Source organism: Daldinia loculata (assembly GCF_022478755.1).
Source record: "Daldinia loculata strain CBS 113971 unplaced genomic scaffold F4817scaffold_34, whole genome shotgun sequence".
NCBI classification, from domain to species: domain Eukaryota; kingdom Fungi; phylum Ascomycota; class Sordariomycetes; order Xylariales; family Hypoxylaceae; genus Daldinia; species Daldinia loculata.
The window spans coordinates 87,548-104,817 of record NW_026054888.1 but is presented as its reverse complement, the minus strand read 5'-3'; the positions used below and the strand labels follow the sequence as shown (position 1 = coordinate 104,817).

The 17,270-nt window shown below is 43.1% G+C and overlaps 5 protein-coding genes across 5 annotated transcripts; 2 read left to right on the top strand and 3 right to left on the bottom strand.

Annotated features, from left to right (window-relative positions):
- The first annotated feature begins 1,900 nt into the window (after positions 1–1,900).
- On the top strand, positions 1,901–4,986 carry F4817DRAFT_341635 (ankyrin). The gene is made up of 2 exons (XM_049303782.1): positions 1,901–2,836; positions 2,906–4,986. The coding sequence occupies exons 1-2, from the start codon at positions 2,228–2,230 to the stop codon at positions 4,589–4,591; spliced, it is 2,295 nt and encodes a 764-aa protein (XP_049157756.1). The 5' UTR covers positions 1,901–2,227; the 3' UTR covers positions 4,592–4,986.
- A 474-nt stretch (positions 4,987–5,460) lies between these two features.
- F4817DRAFT_341633 (HET-domain-containing protein) lies at positions 5,461–7,311 on the top strand. Its single transcript, XM_049303781.1, has one exon. It carries the CDS (start codon positions 5,518–5,520, stop codon positions 7,282–7,284), a length of 1,767 nt encoding a protein of 588 aa, XP_049157755.1. The 5' UTR covers positions 5,461–5,517; the 3' UTR covers positions 7,285–7,311.
- Positions 7,312–7,583: 272 nt separating this feature from the next.
- Positions 7,584–8,277, bottom strand: F4817DRAFT_155286 (uncharacterized protein). Its single transcript, XM_049298030.1, has one exon. It carries the CDS (start codon positions 8,101–8,103, stop codon positions 7,783–7,785), a length of 321 nt encoding a protein of 106 aa, XP_049157754.1. The 5' UTR covers positions 8,104–8,277; the 3' UTR covers positions 7,584–7,782.
- Positions 8,278–9,612: 1,335 nt separating this feature from the next.
- F4817DRAFT_341627 (uncharacterized protein) lies at positions 9,613–10,735 on the bottom strand (the record flags this gene model as incomplete). The annotated part of the gene is made up of 3 exons (XM_049303780.1): positions 9,613–9,936; positions 10,100–10,545; positions 10,567–10,735. Coding segments are annotated over 2 exons (267 nt in total), but the record flags the coding sequence as incomplete, so codon positions are not given.
- Positions 10,736–13,427: 2,692 nt separating this feature from the next.
- Positions 13,428–15,538, bottom strand: F4817DRAFT_341626 (uncharacterized protein). The gene is made up of 6 exons (XM_049303779.1): positions 15,396–15,538; positions 14,713–15,321; positions 14,285–14,645; positions 14,099–14,216; positions 13,984–14,048; positions 13,428–13,924 (listed from the first exon to the last, which is right to left on the bottom strand). Exons 2-6 carry the CDS (start codon positions 14,866–14,868, stop codon positions 13,506–13,508), a joined length of 1,119 nt encoding a protein of 372 aa, XP_049157752.1. The 5' UTR covers positions 14,869–15,321; positions 15,396–15,538; the 3' UTR covers positions 13,428–13,505.
- Between the last annotated feature and the right edge of the window lie 1,732 nt (positions 15,539–17,270).

Genomic DNA, 17,270 nt, shown 5'->3' with positions numbered 1-17,270 from the left:
CCGCGGACAATCTGAGAACAGTTCCATCAAGGTGAGAATGTAGCCGGGAGAATGAAAGCGCGTAAGGCTATTTGGCGCGAACGGTCACCGTCAAATTCCAGTCAGCTTAGGTGACGAAGCTTTAACAGTTAATCATTTTTCACCTACCGTATACACTATTTCTATTACAGGTAGTCATCCTATACATACATACTACGTAGTCCGGTATCGTAAGGCAACTAGATCTTGAACTTGCTGTCGATCCCTGCGCATTGCATGACGATTTCTTTGATTAGGATAGACTTCTATGTCATAACATTGAAGGAGGTATATCCTATATTCGTCTCATTACCTAAGTAGCAGCGGGAAACAGCCCGAGACCACCCACACTTACTATCAAGATCACCCCTCCTTCTCCCAATGCCCTTGCATTAGGTACTGATAATGCACGCAGGGCAATAGACATTGAAGAAACGAGTACCTAACCTACCTACCTAGGTACCTAAGGTAGCGTACCTAAGGTAGGCTCTGCATGCACTTTACGCAAAATTCCCCGGTTGGTTTCGACCGGTATTTGGTGCGATCGCTGGACATGTCAATCATTATTGGGGCAGTGGAAAGCCGGCGAAAGTCTTGGGTTGAAGAGGAGGGGAAGAGTGGAACTGAGTAAAATGTGGGAGATACGGGAGATGCGGGAGACGCGTCGAGACGCGAATTCGACGCGTCAAATATTTAATCGCGTTTAATTGGATTTCAAGAATTGACCAATCAGTTCGCTTAACCCTAGAGCCATGCTCGTCATCTATCCTTTGATTGGTTTCATAGACCCTAGGCATTTTCTGATCGTAACGTCGTCCGATCTTTTTTCCTCGCAGCCTGCTTGTGCTCATATGCAGAGAGGATAGATATGGTTGCATTGTACTTGCACGTGTCCTTCTTTGTCGCTGCATATGTGAGTTCATATGTATCAAGGGAAAATCTGACTGAATGACAGTTCAGATTACAATTCGACGATAATGATATTCCTGTGACCGTGTAAGACACGAGAAATACTAACTTTCCGCGTTACCTTATTGCGTCACCTTCATTTGTAAATTTAGGTACTTCCCTCGATTTGATTTGGCTATAGGTTTCATCAGCCAAGTTAATGTTTGATCTACCCGTCGTCTGCCGTAGCCAATCAGCTAAAGGGTCGGTTCAGTTTCAAGAAAAGTTATTAATTAAGGGCAATTCATATTTAACCCTATTATAGAAAGTATCCCTATTGTCCAACAATTCTAACAATAGACTGACTAACTACGGGCGTTCTAAACTATTCCATTCACCGTGCGTAGATATTATTCATACCGTATTTCTATTATCTTACTGTCTTAATACTGTACGAGGCCCTCTTTAAACTTCTACATCGACATGTAACTTCATACTCATGATATTTCTTTTCAAAAAAGGGCTAAGAGATTACGAAGTCATTTACTACTGTAGCTTAGATTGACGCCCAACTCATATGTCCTCAATTATTATAAGTGATGAGGTTATGAGTTTTAATGATTGGATAACCAGAATACTGACTGCCTACATGTCATTATGTGATTTTTTCTAATAACCTGATCACAAATAAATATGTTATAGCTCATAACTTGTCAAATACATTAGTTGAGAGCTATAACTAGTTTATAAGAACTGATAAGAATCATTTAACTACTATTATTCGGGTTGAAATTGAGTATATGCTCAAATACTTACCTAATATTAAAATCTAACGAGACTCTTAAAAAGGGAGAGAAGACCATGTATCTACGCATAAGAAGAGAACTTCTACTCTTGTCAACGCTGTTTCTACAGGATATACACGTGACACTCACGTGACGCCTTATTCCTTTGAATTCGAATGATAGAAAAGCAAATCTCATGCAAGATTAGAGTCCTATTGCATTGATACTCGGCTCTAAATCGAGCTGATTGGCAAGAATAAACCTTGTGACTCTGTTTATCTTGCGCTCCTTGGTCAGCTTATTTCCCAATTGCCTTAACTGCTCAAGTAACAAGAGAATCTCACGTCCAGGATACTCCAACCCCGCGTCCGCGTCCGCGTCTACGTTCGCGTTGAGGTGTTTCATTACTCAAATATTTACATCGATAATATATACAATTCTTTCACTCATACACACACATTTTCTATAAAAGGAACTACATCTATTCCAGAATTAATTCTAGAGAAGAAATGAGCTGAGAAGCAAACAGTCGAAAAATGGCGCTCTTACGATTACCCAATGAACTCCTTACTCTCGTTGCAGAACACTTGGACATCAGGGATATTTCGATGTCCTGTCGTTGTTGTCATGCTCTCCACCGAGCTTTAGATCACGTCCTTTATCATCGGGCCGGTAAGAACATAGACGTCCTTTTCTGGGCTGTTGAGTTGGGAAGAACCCAAGTAGTTATGAAATTGCTAGCAGCAGGCACCAGCCCGGACCAGGCCATGTTAATCTTTCATTTGCCTGACCCTCCTAGTAGAGGCCTATCGGCCCTAGAAGCGATTGAGCGCCATGTTCTAGCGCAGTGGAATCCGGAGCGGCGGACGTCACTTGTGGATAATGGTGTTAGCATTGTACCATCCACGAATACTTGGATTCGCTCGAATCCACAGGATAAACTACCTTCACAGCTATGGACACCTCTCCATCTTGCTGCTAGTCTAGGTCATGACGATATCATCAACTTGCTATTGGATCATGGCGCGAACGTCAACGCCCTCTCTCGTGGATTCTGCGTGTGCGGAGGTTCGTATGATTTTGTTAATAATAGGGAACTTCCAGATGAAGAATTTCCGTGGTGGATGCCTCTTCATACAGCTATAGTAGGTTCATGAACATATCTGTCTGGCCGGATATTCACTGTATTTTCAATCGCTTATCCTTATATCTAGTGCTATAATAATTATTCTACAGCCCAGATCCTAGTAGCCCGAGGCGCCTCTTTCCAGGTAGCGTCAAGAGAATTAGGTTCTTCGAGCAATTACATAACCGCTCTACACATATCAAGCTCTTTAGATGCTCTCGACCTCTCCCGTTTCCTCTTAGACCACTACCAGCCACCAATCGACATTGAAGATACTCATGGCATGAGCCCGCTTCACTGGGCCTACAAGGCAGGTCGTTGGAATATGATCGGCTGGCTGCTACAAAATGGCGCAAACATCAATGCTCAAGATGGCAATGGCTGCACGCTGCTCTTGGATGCATGCGCGAGAGGGTGTTTCCGAGATGCGCTCAATCTCATCGATCTGGGTGCTAACCCTAGTCGCTGTGTTGGAGCTACATATTTACATTATTGTTGCGAGGCTCCCGGTGTATCTGTGAACACTTCAACTTCAAAAGCCGAGCGAGGGTATGGGCTGGAAAATAGTCGATTAACGCTCTTGAAGCGGCTTGTCGAGGCCGGAGTAGACGTTAATGAGAAGAACATCAATGGTGATACCCCTCTAGCAGTCGCGGCCGCGGGGGGCTTGGATCTCATCGTGGAGTACCTACTCGACGCCGGAGCCGAGGTTGATGCCCGGGATTCCCGTGGAATGACTCCGCTCATGAGAGCATGTACGTTTATAGGTGATCTAAATCGTCTACTCCCAACTATTAGGTTGCTACTTCAGAGGGGTGCCTCGACAACGGACGTGGAATACTCAGGGCAGACCGCTTTGGAGATATTGTGCCGTTCAGGGGAAAAGCATCCTGTCAAGTTTACCATGGTCAAATTATTATTGGAGTATGGTTCATCCCCTAACGCGACTAGCGGTTCTACCGAATCCCTAATTGAACCGCTGTTTATGGGTGGTCATATAGAACTCTGCGAACTCCTGCAAAGGTTTAACGCAAGACTTCCATCGAAGACGCTATTGGACTCGATGATAAACAGGGCTATCGACAAGAACCAGGTTGCTTCTCTCCAATATGCTTTACAGTTCGAAGATGCAGCTGGGATGTTGGCTACAAAGACACGCTTGTTCAAAGCTTTGGAGTCTAGAAATTATGCTGTTGCAAGCGTCATCCTTGATGCCGGTGCGCCTTGGGAATATGTGTCGAAGTCGGGATGGACTTCTCTGCTTTATGCATGCAGGGGTAAAGACATAACGGTTGTGCGAATGCTACTGGAAAGGGGTGCGGACCCAAACCAGTCTAATCAGAAAGGAGAGACTCCGCTTGATCTGGCCCTCGACCAAGGAAACGTAGCCATGTGCGAACTCCTACTTGACCATGGCGCAAACCCTTTCCCGGAACTCATCAACAGGTCGACCGGCAAGCCTCATACCGGAGCTGTCCTACGAGCTGTCTTGTGCGGAAACCCCGAGATCGTACGGGCCATGGTTCAACGGGATTTATTTCGCTCGGCACCGGCGGTCGAACAAATTCGGTCTATGTACCATGTGTGCGATCAAAAAGCGACCCAATACTCGAATGCATGCCTTGACGCTCTCCTCTGCGGAGGGGCCGATCCGAATATGCCTCTGATGCGACCCCTTACGTTTGAGTATTGCCTTCCTTTACAGATTGCCATGGCAAAGCAAAACCAGGGAGCAGTGGATTTGCTACTCAAGTACGGTGCGACTCCCCTCTAGTGAGTGAGACGAGCGATAGGATTATCCTAAAGGCTGGACCTTTAGTGGATGCTGAGAATGTATGAAACAAATACTTGATGTAAATGGAAAAACCGGGTTTGGTTTGTTGGATATTAAGGCTATATGGATTCTTAAATGTATCTCGAGTTAGAGATGCCTGGAGCAGCTCATGTCCCATCAACACTCTCATTCATTGGCTAGACGGAAAGGAAAAGGGGGTGGGGCACACGGTTGATCCTCGTAGCGAACGTAGTCGTAGTGTCTTAATGGTTCTGGACTATAAGACGCTTCTAGTTAAAACCAATATCATTCCTTCTGGTATACATTTGGGTATCAACGTAGCTCTCGCAATCAATAATTACGACCTATCAACGTCGGAAGCTCGGTAGTAGCCCCTGTAGATACCTAACCTATATGATATCATGATACCTCGTTGCAATAAGGGGGTCCTACGCAGCTAGTGTATATAACTCAGCGCTACTATCTCAAGCTACGGATAATATTAATTTCAAACCAAGGTTAAGAAATGTCTAAGGCCTTTTTATCTGAAGTTCAGTTAAGTGATTTAAACTGACGAGTGATATAAGTCGTACAACAAGCCCGGTGCACCACCCCTTACAAAAATATCAGCTCCAAGAAGAGAAGCTTATAATGAATCTTAAATATATTATAAGTAAAGGTGATGCGCAAGCTAGAACGATTTAGAGGTCATATTCAGGAGACGACTAATATATAATCTGTACCTAGTTGGTGGATATCTGCAGGCCGTCCTAGAGAGTCGGCTATTGGCTGGCGATGAGTGGGATGGGTCGCCATAATTCGTTGGAAACGCCCTTAATAAACCGAATAAATAATCCTGCCTAACTTCACTGTGAAGTTCCAGGAAGATCAAAAACGGCGGCCCGTGTAATCCACTAAGCATATAGATGTCAACACCATTCCAGTATCGTCCCTTGACAGAGTCTGGGGAGATTAGGGTCTTCTCTCTTGATCCCTCACCAAATCGAGAAGCGATTCTGAAGGGCTCGTTCCAACATATTGTACTTCCTACCCAATATTTTACTGACCATTATGTTGCTCTATCATATGTATGGGGTGACAGCACAACCACTGATACAATTCTTGTCGATGGCCACAAAATCGGAATCGCTGCTAACCTCAGCGCCGCATTAAGAGACATCCGCAATAAAACAAGAATTCTCCGAATATGGATTGACGCGTTATGCATTGACCAAAGAAATATCCCCGAACGGAATCGACAAGTCGCTCTAATGGGGGATATCTATTCCACCGCAGGTAACACGATAATCTACCTCGGTCCATTAAGCCCTGATACCCAGCTTATTCTTCAACGACTACGCGGGGGAATGTTCAGAAGTTTTGACAATGCCAGTAGCATAAATTCGGCTCCTATACATAAACAGGACTTGGAAGATGACAGCCCCTCGAGAGAGGTTTTGGATCTTGCCGCAGCGTCAAGCCAACTGTTAGCCAGACCTTGGTTTCGTCGGGCTTGGACGTTTCAAGAATTAGTCCTTTCGAGGGACCCTTGGTTTCAATGCGGATCAAGACTTGTGAGATGGATGGATCTTTGCAACCTACTCCTCCCTCTGCTAAGGAAGTACCAATCGGGAATGGAGGTCGACTTGGCGCGTATGAAGGATGTCCATGATGCCGTCCACGCGCGTAGTGATGCCGACCGAAGCACCTTGAGTCTATGGCAGATTCTAGAGATCAGAGGGAGAGCTCAGGCGACTGACCCGAGAGACCTCGTATATGCGAATATGGGACTTCACTTGGACCGTCACGAGGTCGAAGAATTCGTACAAATCGACTATAACAAGACAGCTCGGGAGATCTTCATCGAAGCTGGCCTTTATATGATGAAGCATGTTGGTTTTAATCGGGCATTGTCTAATATCGCCAACTCGCCTCTCAGGTCTATTCTCCCATCATGGGTGCCTGACTGGGGTTTCGACGCCAAGTTAGGATCCATCAACGGCCAACAGGCCAATGGGACAGATCATAGTCCTCTAACATCGGAGAAAGACGTGCTCTTAATCAGATCTAAAAACCCTCCGCTGGTTGTCACTCACGTCAGCGAGATTCTGCCACCCCCGAGGCCACCTCGGGATAGCTGCATGGACAATATGACCGTAATAGGGGGCATTGTCTATTTCACGAAACTTTCACGTAAACCAATCAAAGATTCAGTTCCAAAATTATGGTCGGAGTTCACTTGGTTACGGAGTGTGCTCGAAGAGGGAGGCTCGCGCCCTATTGATTGGTTAGATAGTGTTAGTGATGATAACGCTTGTGAACTAATATTGAAGCTCTATAATAAGGATATACATGATCCTAGAAGCTCCTGCCGACTAGCCTTACTCGACAACTCAATAGCAACTATTGTTAATGAGAAGGTACGCGCGGGAGATAGCATTGTCAAATTGGAGAGCATCCATTTCTATCAGGGTGGAAGATTTCATACAAGCGAGCAGGAATTCCCGGCGCGAATTGTCATTCGCAAGTTGGAGTCGGATTTCCCTTCTGAGCTTGATAATAAGATCGTTGCTATGTTTCCACCAGACGATAAATATATCGGACGACGTCAACATTGCCGTCTGATAGCCCCTCAGGCAATGCGGATTGAAGAAACGACACTTGAGCAAGAGACTTTATTAATCCTCCACTGATAATTATTTATATTGCTATATATCAAAGACAGGATTTACTTACTTGCTGGTGCAAATCTCTGTAGATTGTGATAAATGGAGCTACCTCCTAGGTATCTAGCAACTCACGGGTGGCGACTGTCTTGTAAGTCATGGTTGACACAACCACAGCAAGATCATAAGCAACCGTCCTTTTAGTGCGCCTCCGGAAAGTTACTGTTCATAGAACTTTTTAAGATGTTCTAGGCTGTGATCTACTCTAGAGCAACCCGATCTAATGGTCTAGTGCGTGACCCCTCAATCTCCAGTCCCCACAACCCTTTCAAAAATATGTCATGGACGATATCCCCATCGTCTCATGACTCCATAACGCCTGGCCAGCATATTGAGCGATCATGCGTCTAGATATATCATAACCCATACCCCGAAACTATTTTAAAACGCCGTAAATGCAATGCCCAATGATCATAATTCGTAATTCGTGATGTAGAAGCAAAAAACAACGGAGATGCCACCTCTTTATAACTTTACGTTGCTAGGGGGTGTTATTGGTTCGTCATCGTGGGTTTTGAAGTGACCGATCACCGGATCGGTGCTCATCTTCGACGATCTGGGAGAAGATGTGGGTGAGGACGTAGGCGAAAAGTCGGTCTCGATGGATTTCCTTGGCTGCGGCCATTCTGCTTTTTCGCTCTGTGGTTCCGCCCAGCGGTTGGGAGAAATTCGCCGTACCACCTTGGACCAGTTGAGGGCGAGATAATAAATTAGGCAGACGGATACCACGACGACTACGGCGCAGACGACGAGTCCGATGATCAAGTTTTTGGGGAAGTCGTCCATGTTTTTTTTGGTGATTCGGTAAGTTCGGATATGCCAAGTTTCTTTCAGACGGACGTATAAATATTTTATGTGTTGCGACTAGAGCAGCGAGTGAACGAACGAGCAAGTAAGTTATTGTCAATAGGTGTACTAGCAGGAGCCCATCTGCTGCTCGACGAAAACGAGAGTTGCGCAACGATATAATAGGGAAATAGATACTTTACCTTAGTCGAGATGCCTCACCGTCACTTATATTGAGCGATTTTGCTGTACGTCACGGGCCTTGAGCAAAACCACAAAAGAGTAAGCAGGTTTCTCTCATCCGAGTATCCGACGATGCGGCACACGGCACACAGGGCACACAACCATTTTATTCATTCACACTGGCACACGTATGTAAACCTATGTACCAAGACCAGTTGGCGCTAGGAAGAGCCGGACCTTGCGGGCTATCCGGAACCAAAATAATGTCCCAGAAGAGCCGCAGAACAGGGTCCGCACTGATGAAATTTATTTGTGTAGATCCGCGCATCTTTCGTCATCCCTTCCCTTGATCAATAGTTCAGCCGCACTATGTACAGGATGTCAGCTGGACCCTGGAATCATCACATAAAATCGCAGGTGTGGCTTTAAAACTTAACCCTTCTCGGTTTGGCGTACGGCGGGATGCTGTCATATCGCGCACCATCCCGCATTATTATCAACGCCTATGATTTAAGAGACTTATGGTGGACCATTAGTGCAACTGTGCCAAAATCAAGAAAATTGGTGGCACTATGTTTAATAAGGTAATATAATAAGCAACGTTAAGTGTATAGTATATTATATATAAAATAATAAGGTTTATTATTATTAATTTAATCTTTAATTATTTTATATATAACATATAATATATTTAAATAACTTTATAAAAATAACAATTTAAACGTTATAATTGGTATTATTTTATAATTATAATTAATGTAAAAATAATGGATTAAATTACATGTTTATGTTATGTGTATTAAGTGTAGGTAAGACTGGGTATCCGTACGGATTAGGTAATAGAAAGGAATGACGTGACGAATAGGAAAGGGAAGGAGAGGAAACAAAATGAGGCTATCACGATGACTGTTGTTGTACTGATTGATTGATGTTGTATTGGTTACGAATTATGTGTGTGGGTGCCACCTAGAAAGAATTGCCTTTTGTGTGGGGAATAGTCACGTGTCACCACGTGACTATCCTTACGTAATGATATCCCATCACTGGCAACTTTTCTCTTTTCCCTCCTTTTCTCGTATGACGTAATTACATACAATTCAACTAATGCAACACTGACAATTTCTTCTCTTTTCTTGCCTTTAATCCGTCTCTTTTATACTATGACGTAATTGTCAACAGGTCTCAATCTATCGTAATAGTAATAGGCTCGGGCAGGCTGGGTATGTGGTCGGATCTCTTATCGTGTTGGTTAGGGCTGGCTAGGGCTGGCTAGGGCTGGCTGGCTAAAGCGGTCGAAGTAAGGGTCGTCTGGCTGGGGACGAGGCTATTTTCGGTCGAATCGTCTGGCTGGGGACGAGGTTATTTTCGGTCGAATTGTGAGGATTGTCGACTTGGGCTAATCAGAGACAATCGTGTATTGTGGTGGATTCGATACAATCACCCGATTCCAGCCTTATAATGAAGATCCTTGACGATCTTAATCTCCTTGTCCGGTATGCCATCCCTTAGGTCATACCTTTTATCATCCTCGTGCTTGTATTCGTTGTCGTCATAATACACCTTAACATGGTCGGTAATGCCTCGTGGTCTCATCGGTCGGGTATACGTAACAGGCTTATCAGGCCTTGACGGGACTGCTTGTGGGATCGGTTGTACGTCTCGTGAGGTCGGCTCCGGTATCGTCGACTGTAGGATCGGCTCCGGTGATGTCGTAATTGACTGTATTGTCTCCGGTACCGTCAACATCCAAGGTGGTCTAGATGTTATTTCTGGACAGGTAGGTGCCTGCCACCCGAACTGTATCGTTGCCGCGGTGATCTTGTTGAGGTTGTCGACGTAGTATGGGTTAGTCATTGAGATGAAGCTATCGGGGTAACGTTCTGACAGAGATGCGCTTTTGTCAGGTGGGAATTTCGTGAATTTTTCAGCGTTGGCGATTGTTTCTAGTCTCTCAGAGGTGGTCTTCGTTTTATCAGAGTATACTCCGTGGTACAGGAGATAGTCTGTCATTAGTCTCTGGAGCGAGGGGTGTGCCTTTTGAAAGTGTCTTGCTTGCCATCCCGTAAAAAAGTCCTTAAAATCATCCCATATATCCTCGTCGCATTTATCGTCGTGGTACTCGAAATAGTACGCAAAGCTTTCCGCACAATACGTATTGATTTCATCCGCCGTTACTTTGTCTAATTCGGAGTCGTCAAGGTCGATGGTTAGGTCGATGCCTGAGATATCATCGTCGATATATCTGTTCCATATTGAGGCTGTATCGGGCTGTAAAGAGGCCATGTTGGGTGGTTGTGAATACAGCGAGGGTGCTGTAAAATGCGTGATGGAACGCAGGTATTGTGGGCTTACAAGTTAAACCCCGAATACCTTTAAGGTAGCATAGTGGCCGCTAGTGCCACTATCTCTTCTCGTCAAAAAGAGATGAAAAAAAACGTCTAGCGCTTTTTATGATTCTTTTTAACCTTGTTGATCTATGGTCTTGTCTTTCAACCAACCATTGATCAATGTAGGTAAGACTGGGTATCCGTACGGATTAGGTAATAGAAAGGAATGACGTGACGAATAGGAAAGGGAAGGAGAGGAAACAAAATGAGGCTATCACGATGACTGTTGTTGTACTGATTGATTGATGTTGTATTGGTTACGAATTATGTGTGTGGGTGCCACCTAGAAAGAATTGCCTTTTGTGTGGGGAATAGTCACGTGTCACCACGTGACTATCCTTACGTAATGATATCCCATCATTAAGTATTATATTATTATTAAAGTATTTGGAGTTTATTTAAAATAACTTTATCGAGGTGTTTTTAAAAAGTATTACGTGTTTTTAAAAAGTATTAATTACGTATTTTTAAAAAGTATTACGTGTTTGTTTTTTTAAATAAACGTTATTTAATTTTATTATAATATAATAGTTAAAAAGCCGATTTAAATGCAATTTAAATTATTGTTTTTATATTAATTAAAGTTATAAAATAATATTATTTATAACGTTTAAATTATTATTATTATAAAATTATTTAAATGTGTTATATTATGTGTATAAAGTAATTAAAAATTAAATTAATAATGGAATCTTTTAATTTAATTGGTTAATTTTTTAAACTTTTAAAAAAAAACGGCCCGTATAATTACGTTTATAACTTTTTTAATATTTTTACCAATATTAAGTTAAATCACATGCAATTTAAACCATAATTTTTGTTATTTATCAATTAAAATATTAATGTTTTTTAAAAAGAATTTGGATAAATATTCGTAAAGTTATTGTATTATTAGTTTTAAAAAGGGTAGTTATGTAATCTGTATTACCTTGTAAATTGTGTATATAAGGCAAATAATCAAGCTTATATTGTACCCCCAACGTTACTATTACCTTATTAGACATAGTGCCACCAATTTTCTTGATTTTGGCACAGTTGCACTAATGGTCCACCATAAGACCCTTGATTGTGATATCAGAAAATCGACATTTGCTTGTCGTGATCGAATGGTTACATGGTTGATTTTTAAACTATTTGCCACTCGGGCACACGTGCATCTTGTTTGAAGTATTATTAGACTGAGGATCATTGATCACATGATTTGATCATGTTTATGAAGTTGATATCTGATTTATCTTATCTCTACGAGTTATGTTTTTTTAATCGTTGTATTTCTAATATGTTCCTCTTTATGTACTTACTACTCACATCATTTTACTCACATTTAAGTATGGAAACTGAAATGAATACTCCTTTCAATACTCGGGATATAAAACATTTTATCTGTTACCTATCAGTATCCCCCATTGTCCATTACATGCCACAATTGTGATCACGTGACAAATCACCAACGGACGGTAATCCAGGTGGTTAAGCAAGACTTATAACGATATAAAAAGCCTACTTAATAACCTCATATAGCAGACCAGTAACTAATCTAGGTTTATTCAATAAATCCTCTCATAGCATAAATAGCTGAATTGTAACACTATTGAATGTTTCTATTTAAGGAATCGCTATGTCGTAGTCAACTCCACCCCTTAAATTTATATATAACTTTGCGACAATGTGGATTAATATTGCCCGTAAGTTATGTTGCGCTTGGGAAACTGAAAAACACATCTGGTAACGTTCCATCCTTCACGTATATATAAAAATACAATTATCATGTTTCTCAGGAATTCATTCAGTACCTAAAGTACCTGTTATGGAAAAGCAAGTCGTCTTTTATTTCCCCTTAAATTTCCCCTTTACGCTTTAAAGTTATAGAATTTTATATTTAACAAGACTTATGTTTATTTAGATAGAGTACTCTTGCTATATCGTAGTAAAAGCCGCGTACGAATTCGGACAGCTTTATTAATTGTCCCTGCCAAGAAAACTAGGCCATAATGATGATCAAGGTAAATATTCACATGCTGGCCACCGCTTATTTATGTGTAATGCAACATCCCTAAAGAAGTTACTTCCGTTTATCAATTGAATTTTTTCTCGGCCTATTTCAAAAACTACAAGGGATTCTCGAACCAGGTTACATAATTCATTAGCTGCGCAGAACACGGAGGATACGATGTAGATCTTTGCCAGAAATGTTGTTCTAGTTGCAATATAGCAAATCACGCGATTGTCATCGAAGCCCACAAGCTAACTAATCTACAAATAGCGCAAATATTATACATTATCGCAGTAGAGATATTGTTTGCGTTAATTATGTAGACTGTATTTTATATAGGGGTTGGTCCGCATGATAGAGAGATCATGGATTAAAATGAGAGAGCTAAGTGCTAATGGGCTCATTATTAGCAGTATATCTATCTAGATAATAAGAAGGCTCACTTTGTGAGAGAGTAGTAGCTGTTGCTCTATTATATTGCTTGAGAGCATATACTCAACAAGCTATCACCAAACTTAGCACCTTAAAAAGGCTTCTTCTTCTATGTTTCGTAGTATCTATCATGTGATACTCATAAAGGATGTGCGGACCGACGTAAGCAAGAACATAGTCGCAATTGCGTACACTTATTCTATTTCGATCAAAATGGGACACATTTATAGCCCCTATTTATACCTCGATGATAGGCTCAACCCCAGGGGCGCTTCTGTGAGAACGTTTGAAAATAGGCCGTTGAAGTTTATTACATATCGCATGTAAATCGTACTACCTATATCTTATACATAAACTCAGCAGAGCTGTCAAGTCCTGCCAGACATGGCTATTGCGGGTATCATAAATTAAGGCGATTTCCTTCCCATAGATTCCATCTCGTATCCTTGTTCGCTGTCGTTGTCGCTGCGGTCGTGATAACTCAACCTGACTTCTTGAGTTTGTACAATCCCTCCCCTCGCCTCAGAGGATTTTCCTGGTGCGTGTGCTCCATCGAGAATACTTTTATCGCTACTCGCGTCGCCGTGGGGATCATGCGGGTCCCTCCGGGAACTGATAACTGTCGTTACGACATTGCTAGCATGTAGACCCCTCGGGGTGCCTTTCGTATGACTCTTTAGGCCCGATTTATTGCCAGTGCTGTGGTTGTAACGTTCCATGGACGAGGACATTTCTTTGATCAAGGCTCGTAAAACGGGGATCGATGCTGCGACGATGGTGGCCGATGATTCAGCCACGTACCATATAACCAGTGTTGTTCCTTGAGCTAATAATGAGTCAGTCATCAAGTTTATAAGCGCACTTATTATAGCGCTATAAACTTACTCGAGAATGTCCCTAGAGTGAGGAGCGGTAGATAGATACATCGCACAACGGCGGTTATTCCAGCACTAGACAGTAATTAGCAAGCCGTTGAATTCTTAATTACAGCGACTCATACATTACACCGCAGCTCATAGCAATTGCAACGCCGAAACGCTCTCTTGTTCTCATTTGAAGATTCATGATTAAAAACCAAGGGATAATCGCAAAGGAAAAATCCACGAAGGCGGAGTAGCCTACACCGCGAGTCAGCGAACCCATTCACCTCATAAACTGAATAAATGATAACATAGAATTCACCTACCGCCAGCGAATATAGCATAGTGAATATATTTCTCGGTGCTCCAGCAACCAGGCCCTTTTATCCAAGAGTATACTTCCGGCTTGCATTTGAAGAAGGTGAATATAATGTATAGAAACACGGCTATGTTCATGGTGACGGTGAGAAACAGGACAAACATTCTCATGCGGCCCTCAGTGACTCTCATTAGCGTAAATCCGAATGAGGTCTTGCTCATAACCGTGGCCAATCCGAAAAACACATTCTGTACACCTCCGTGGATTTGAAGTCGAAGGGCAGCCTCAGGGGATTGAGGCCCTGCCGGGCTGGTAAATCCTAATGAAATCGAGCTGGTGATGAACCCGACAGCGACGATGAGACATGCCTAAAACGTCGCCATAGTAGGTTAGAAAACATCTTATTACAACTGAAGTCGAGATCTCATCACTTACCCAAGCGAATATTAAGATGTGATCGTCCCACCACAACCCCCTGTGACGACTGAACTTGCAATACATTCGTAGACCAAGAAACGTCCCCGCCAATGCTGTCAATGTCCAATTGACAGCATTCATCATGGGCCCTAATGTATCCTGTGCCGCCGCCATTTTGACCTGTTTGCCTCAGGGACCGAGGCGATGTTGAACATAAAGTTTGGGGAAGTAGAGTGGTAGCAAGATCCCGAAGGGACGGATTCCGATCAGCTGAGTGGCGCCGGGGAATATGTATATCATCAGAGCACGACCCCCATCGCAAGCCCAGTTTGCAGATGCTTGGATCTATGGCAGGGGAGTTCAATGCGGATACTCGTCTGGCGTGCCGCAACTCCTAGACAAATTGCGAAAAGATCGCCGGCCCGTACAAGCAAAAGAATAGAAATGCATGGCTGTAACGCGGTATATCAGCTACAGCCTACCTGGGACGCTCCGAGTAGGACCGTACGCTAGACTACGAAGGGAAACTTAGTACCCTAGGATGATCTAGGCGATGGCGAGCCATGGGTTTATAATTTTGCGTTCGCTTGGATGAGGCCCCTAGTATCTTGGCCGAGTCGCTCTTTTCTACAAACGTATATCGATTAAATATTATTTACGACGTACAGCGATATAAGTGGCGCTACATCTCAAATACATACCATTTATGGTTTCCTATCCGAGTCTTCTTATACCCTCTTGAGCGAGGATATTTCCTATATACATACCAGTAGTAGCCAACTTGACTCTTTCTCGTTGATAGCTATAGGGCATTAGATTAATGAAACCGGGTGTTATTATATACTACTTGGCGTAACACCTCGAATCCGGGGCATAACACCATCTTCTTCCCCGGCTTGTGCGCACTTGAGGATTCTATGTAGACTTAGTAGCCCTGGTTCATGTTGTGAGCTGGGGTCCCTTGTACAATAGTCCCTTGGAGGGACCATTGACTAGCTGGTTCTTTGTGGCCAATGAAACAACAGAAACAATTCGACTACTATGTATAGGGAATGAGTTAAATGTAACGTACTACATGCGAACTCTTATGTAGTATGCATATGCGCCACGAGCTTCCATACATATGCCAACTTTCTCTACCTGCTACACCTGCCAACTTGGCATTTAACAAGCCGCAAAGTTACCTAATGCATACCAACACTCATTTGAAGTGTCGTGAGACGCTGTTGTAAATATGTTTACCTTTGGTAGCCTTATGTGTGAGACGTGGAACGGACTCGCGCAAAGACACAAACCGCTGTGCCACGCCCCTACGTTCAGAATTCGAATTTGGCAACTCTATTTAAACAATTGGTAAGTAACTGATATGCCCGTATTGATAACACGGGTTAGGGGGTTTGGGGTTAACCGATGAACACCATCGTATCTAATATATGTAGTAATCGACATCGCCTATATAGACAGTATCGTCTTTTCCCTTTCTTTTTCTTTTTACCTCTCCGCTTCCGTTGACACTTGCAACAATGACAATAGCGAGTGTTGCTGCGAATGCAAGGCACGGTGATGATGTCCATATCGGTTGAAGAGTTTGTCCACAATTTACGCTTATTATTCTCTACCGAGTTCCAATCCCCTTGGCGTGGTGATCGACAGCCTGAATTGCTCGAAACTACGCGAAGTCACCGACTAACAGCAATAGGACGCGTGGGGCGTTATGGCATGCAGAAATATCTTTATTTCTCATTATCTACGCGTGTCTGTACGGATCGTAGCAGTCGATATGTTGAGTTCATTTACATGTCACCTACGTATCCGTCCTGCTGGACTCCGGAATTCGAGCTGTCAAGTGTCTCATCTACTAGGCTTTACCTGTTCCTGACGACATCGCTAACATGTGTCTCACAATGCCTGCTCGGATCATAGCAGCCCGATTTGAATCTGCGCCGTATTCTTACACTTCGGGGAACGACCCCACCCCATGGAGACCCTGTAAAGGCGTCGACATTCGATCGAACGTGTATGCTTAACTCTGCCAGTGAAATCTCTTGCTGGGAACGCAAATACATCATCCAAGGACCCTTTAGCCATCCGTCACATACTAGGTATTTACACTCTTAACCCCCAGTCTCAAACGAATTCGGAAGACGATCCGGTCCGCCGGGGTTAGCTAGGATACTTAGGTGTTTTCTAAGTCTACTCTTGGAAATTAGATCGTATACCACAAGAGAAGTCGATGGTGACATCGTGGAATGAGAAATACAACGAAAAAGGAGATGGCTACTGTCTAAATGGGTAGCGAGTGGTCTGCATGCTTTAGCGACGGTAAATCTCCGAATATGCTGTTTAGTTTCAGATTTTTAAAAACCATCTAGTTCGCCATCCCCAGATTATAACTATGGCGGCTTGCCAACTGCCGAATGCGCGAGCGAGTTTTGCACTTTGGTGTCGAATATTACTATCGCGAAGACTCTTGAGCTTCATTCTGAAGATTACAACATCTGTCTTTAAAAACTGCCCCCTTCACGGTTGAGGTTGGGTGTTATATAGATGTATCAATGGGCTCTGTTTGAAATGTG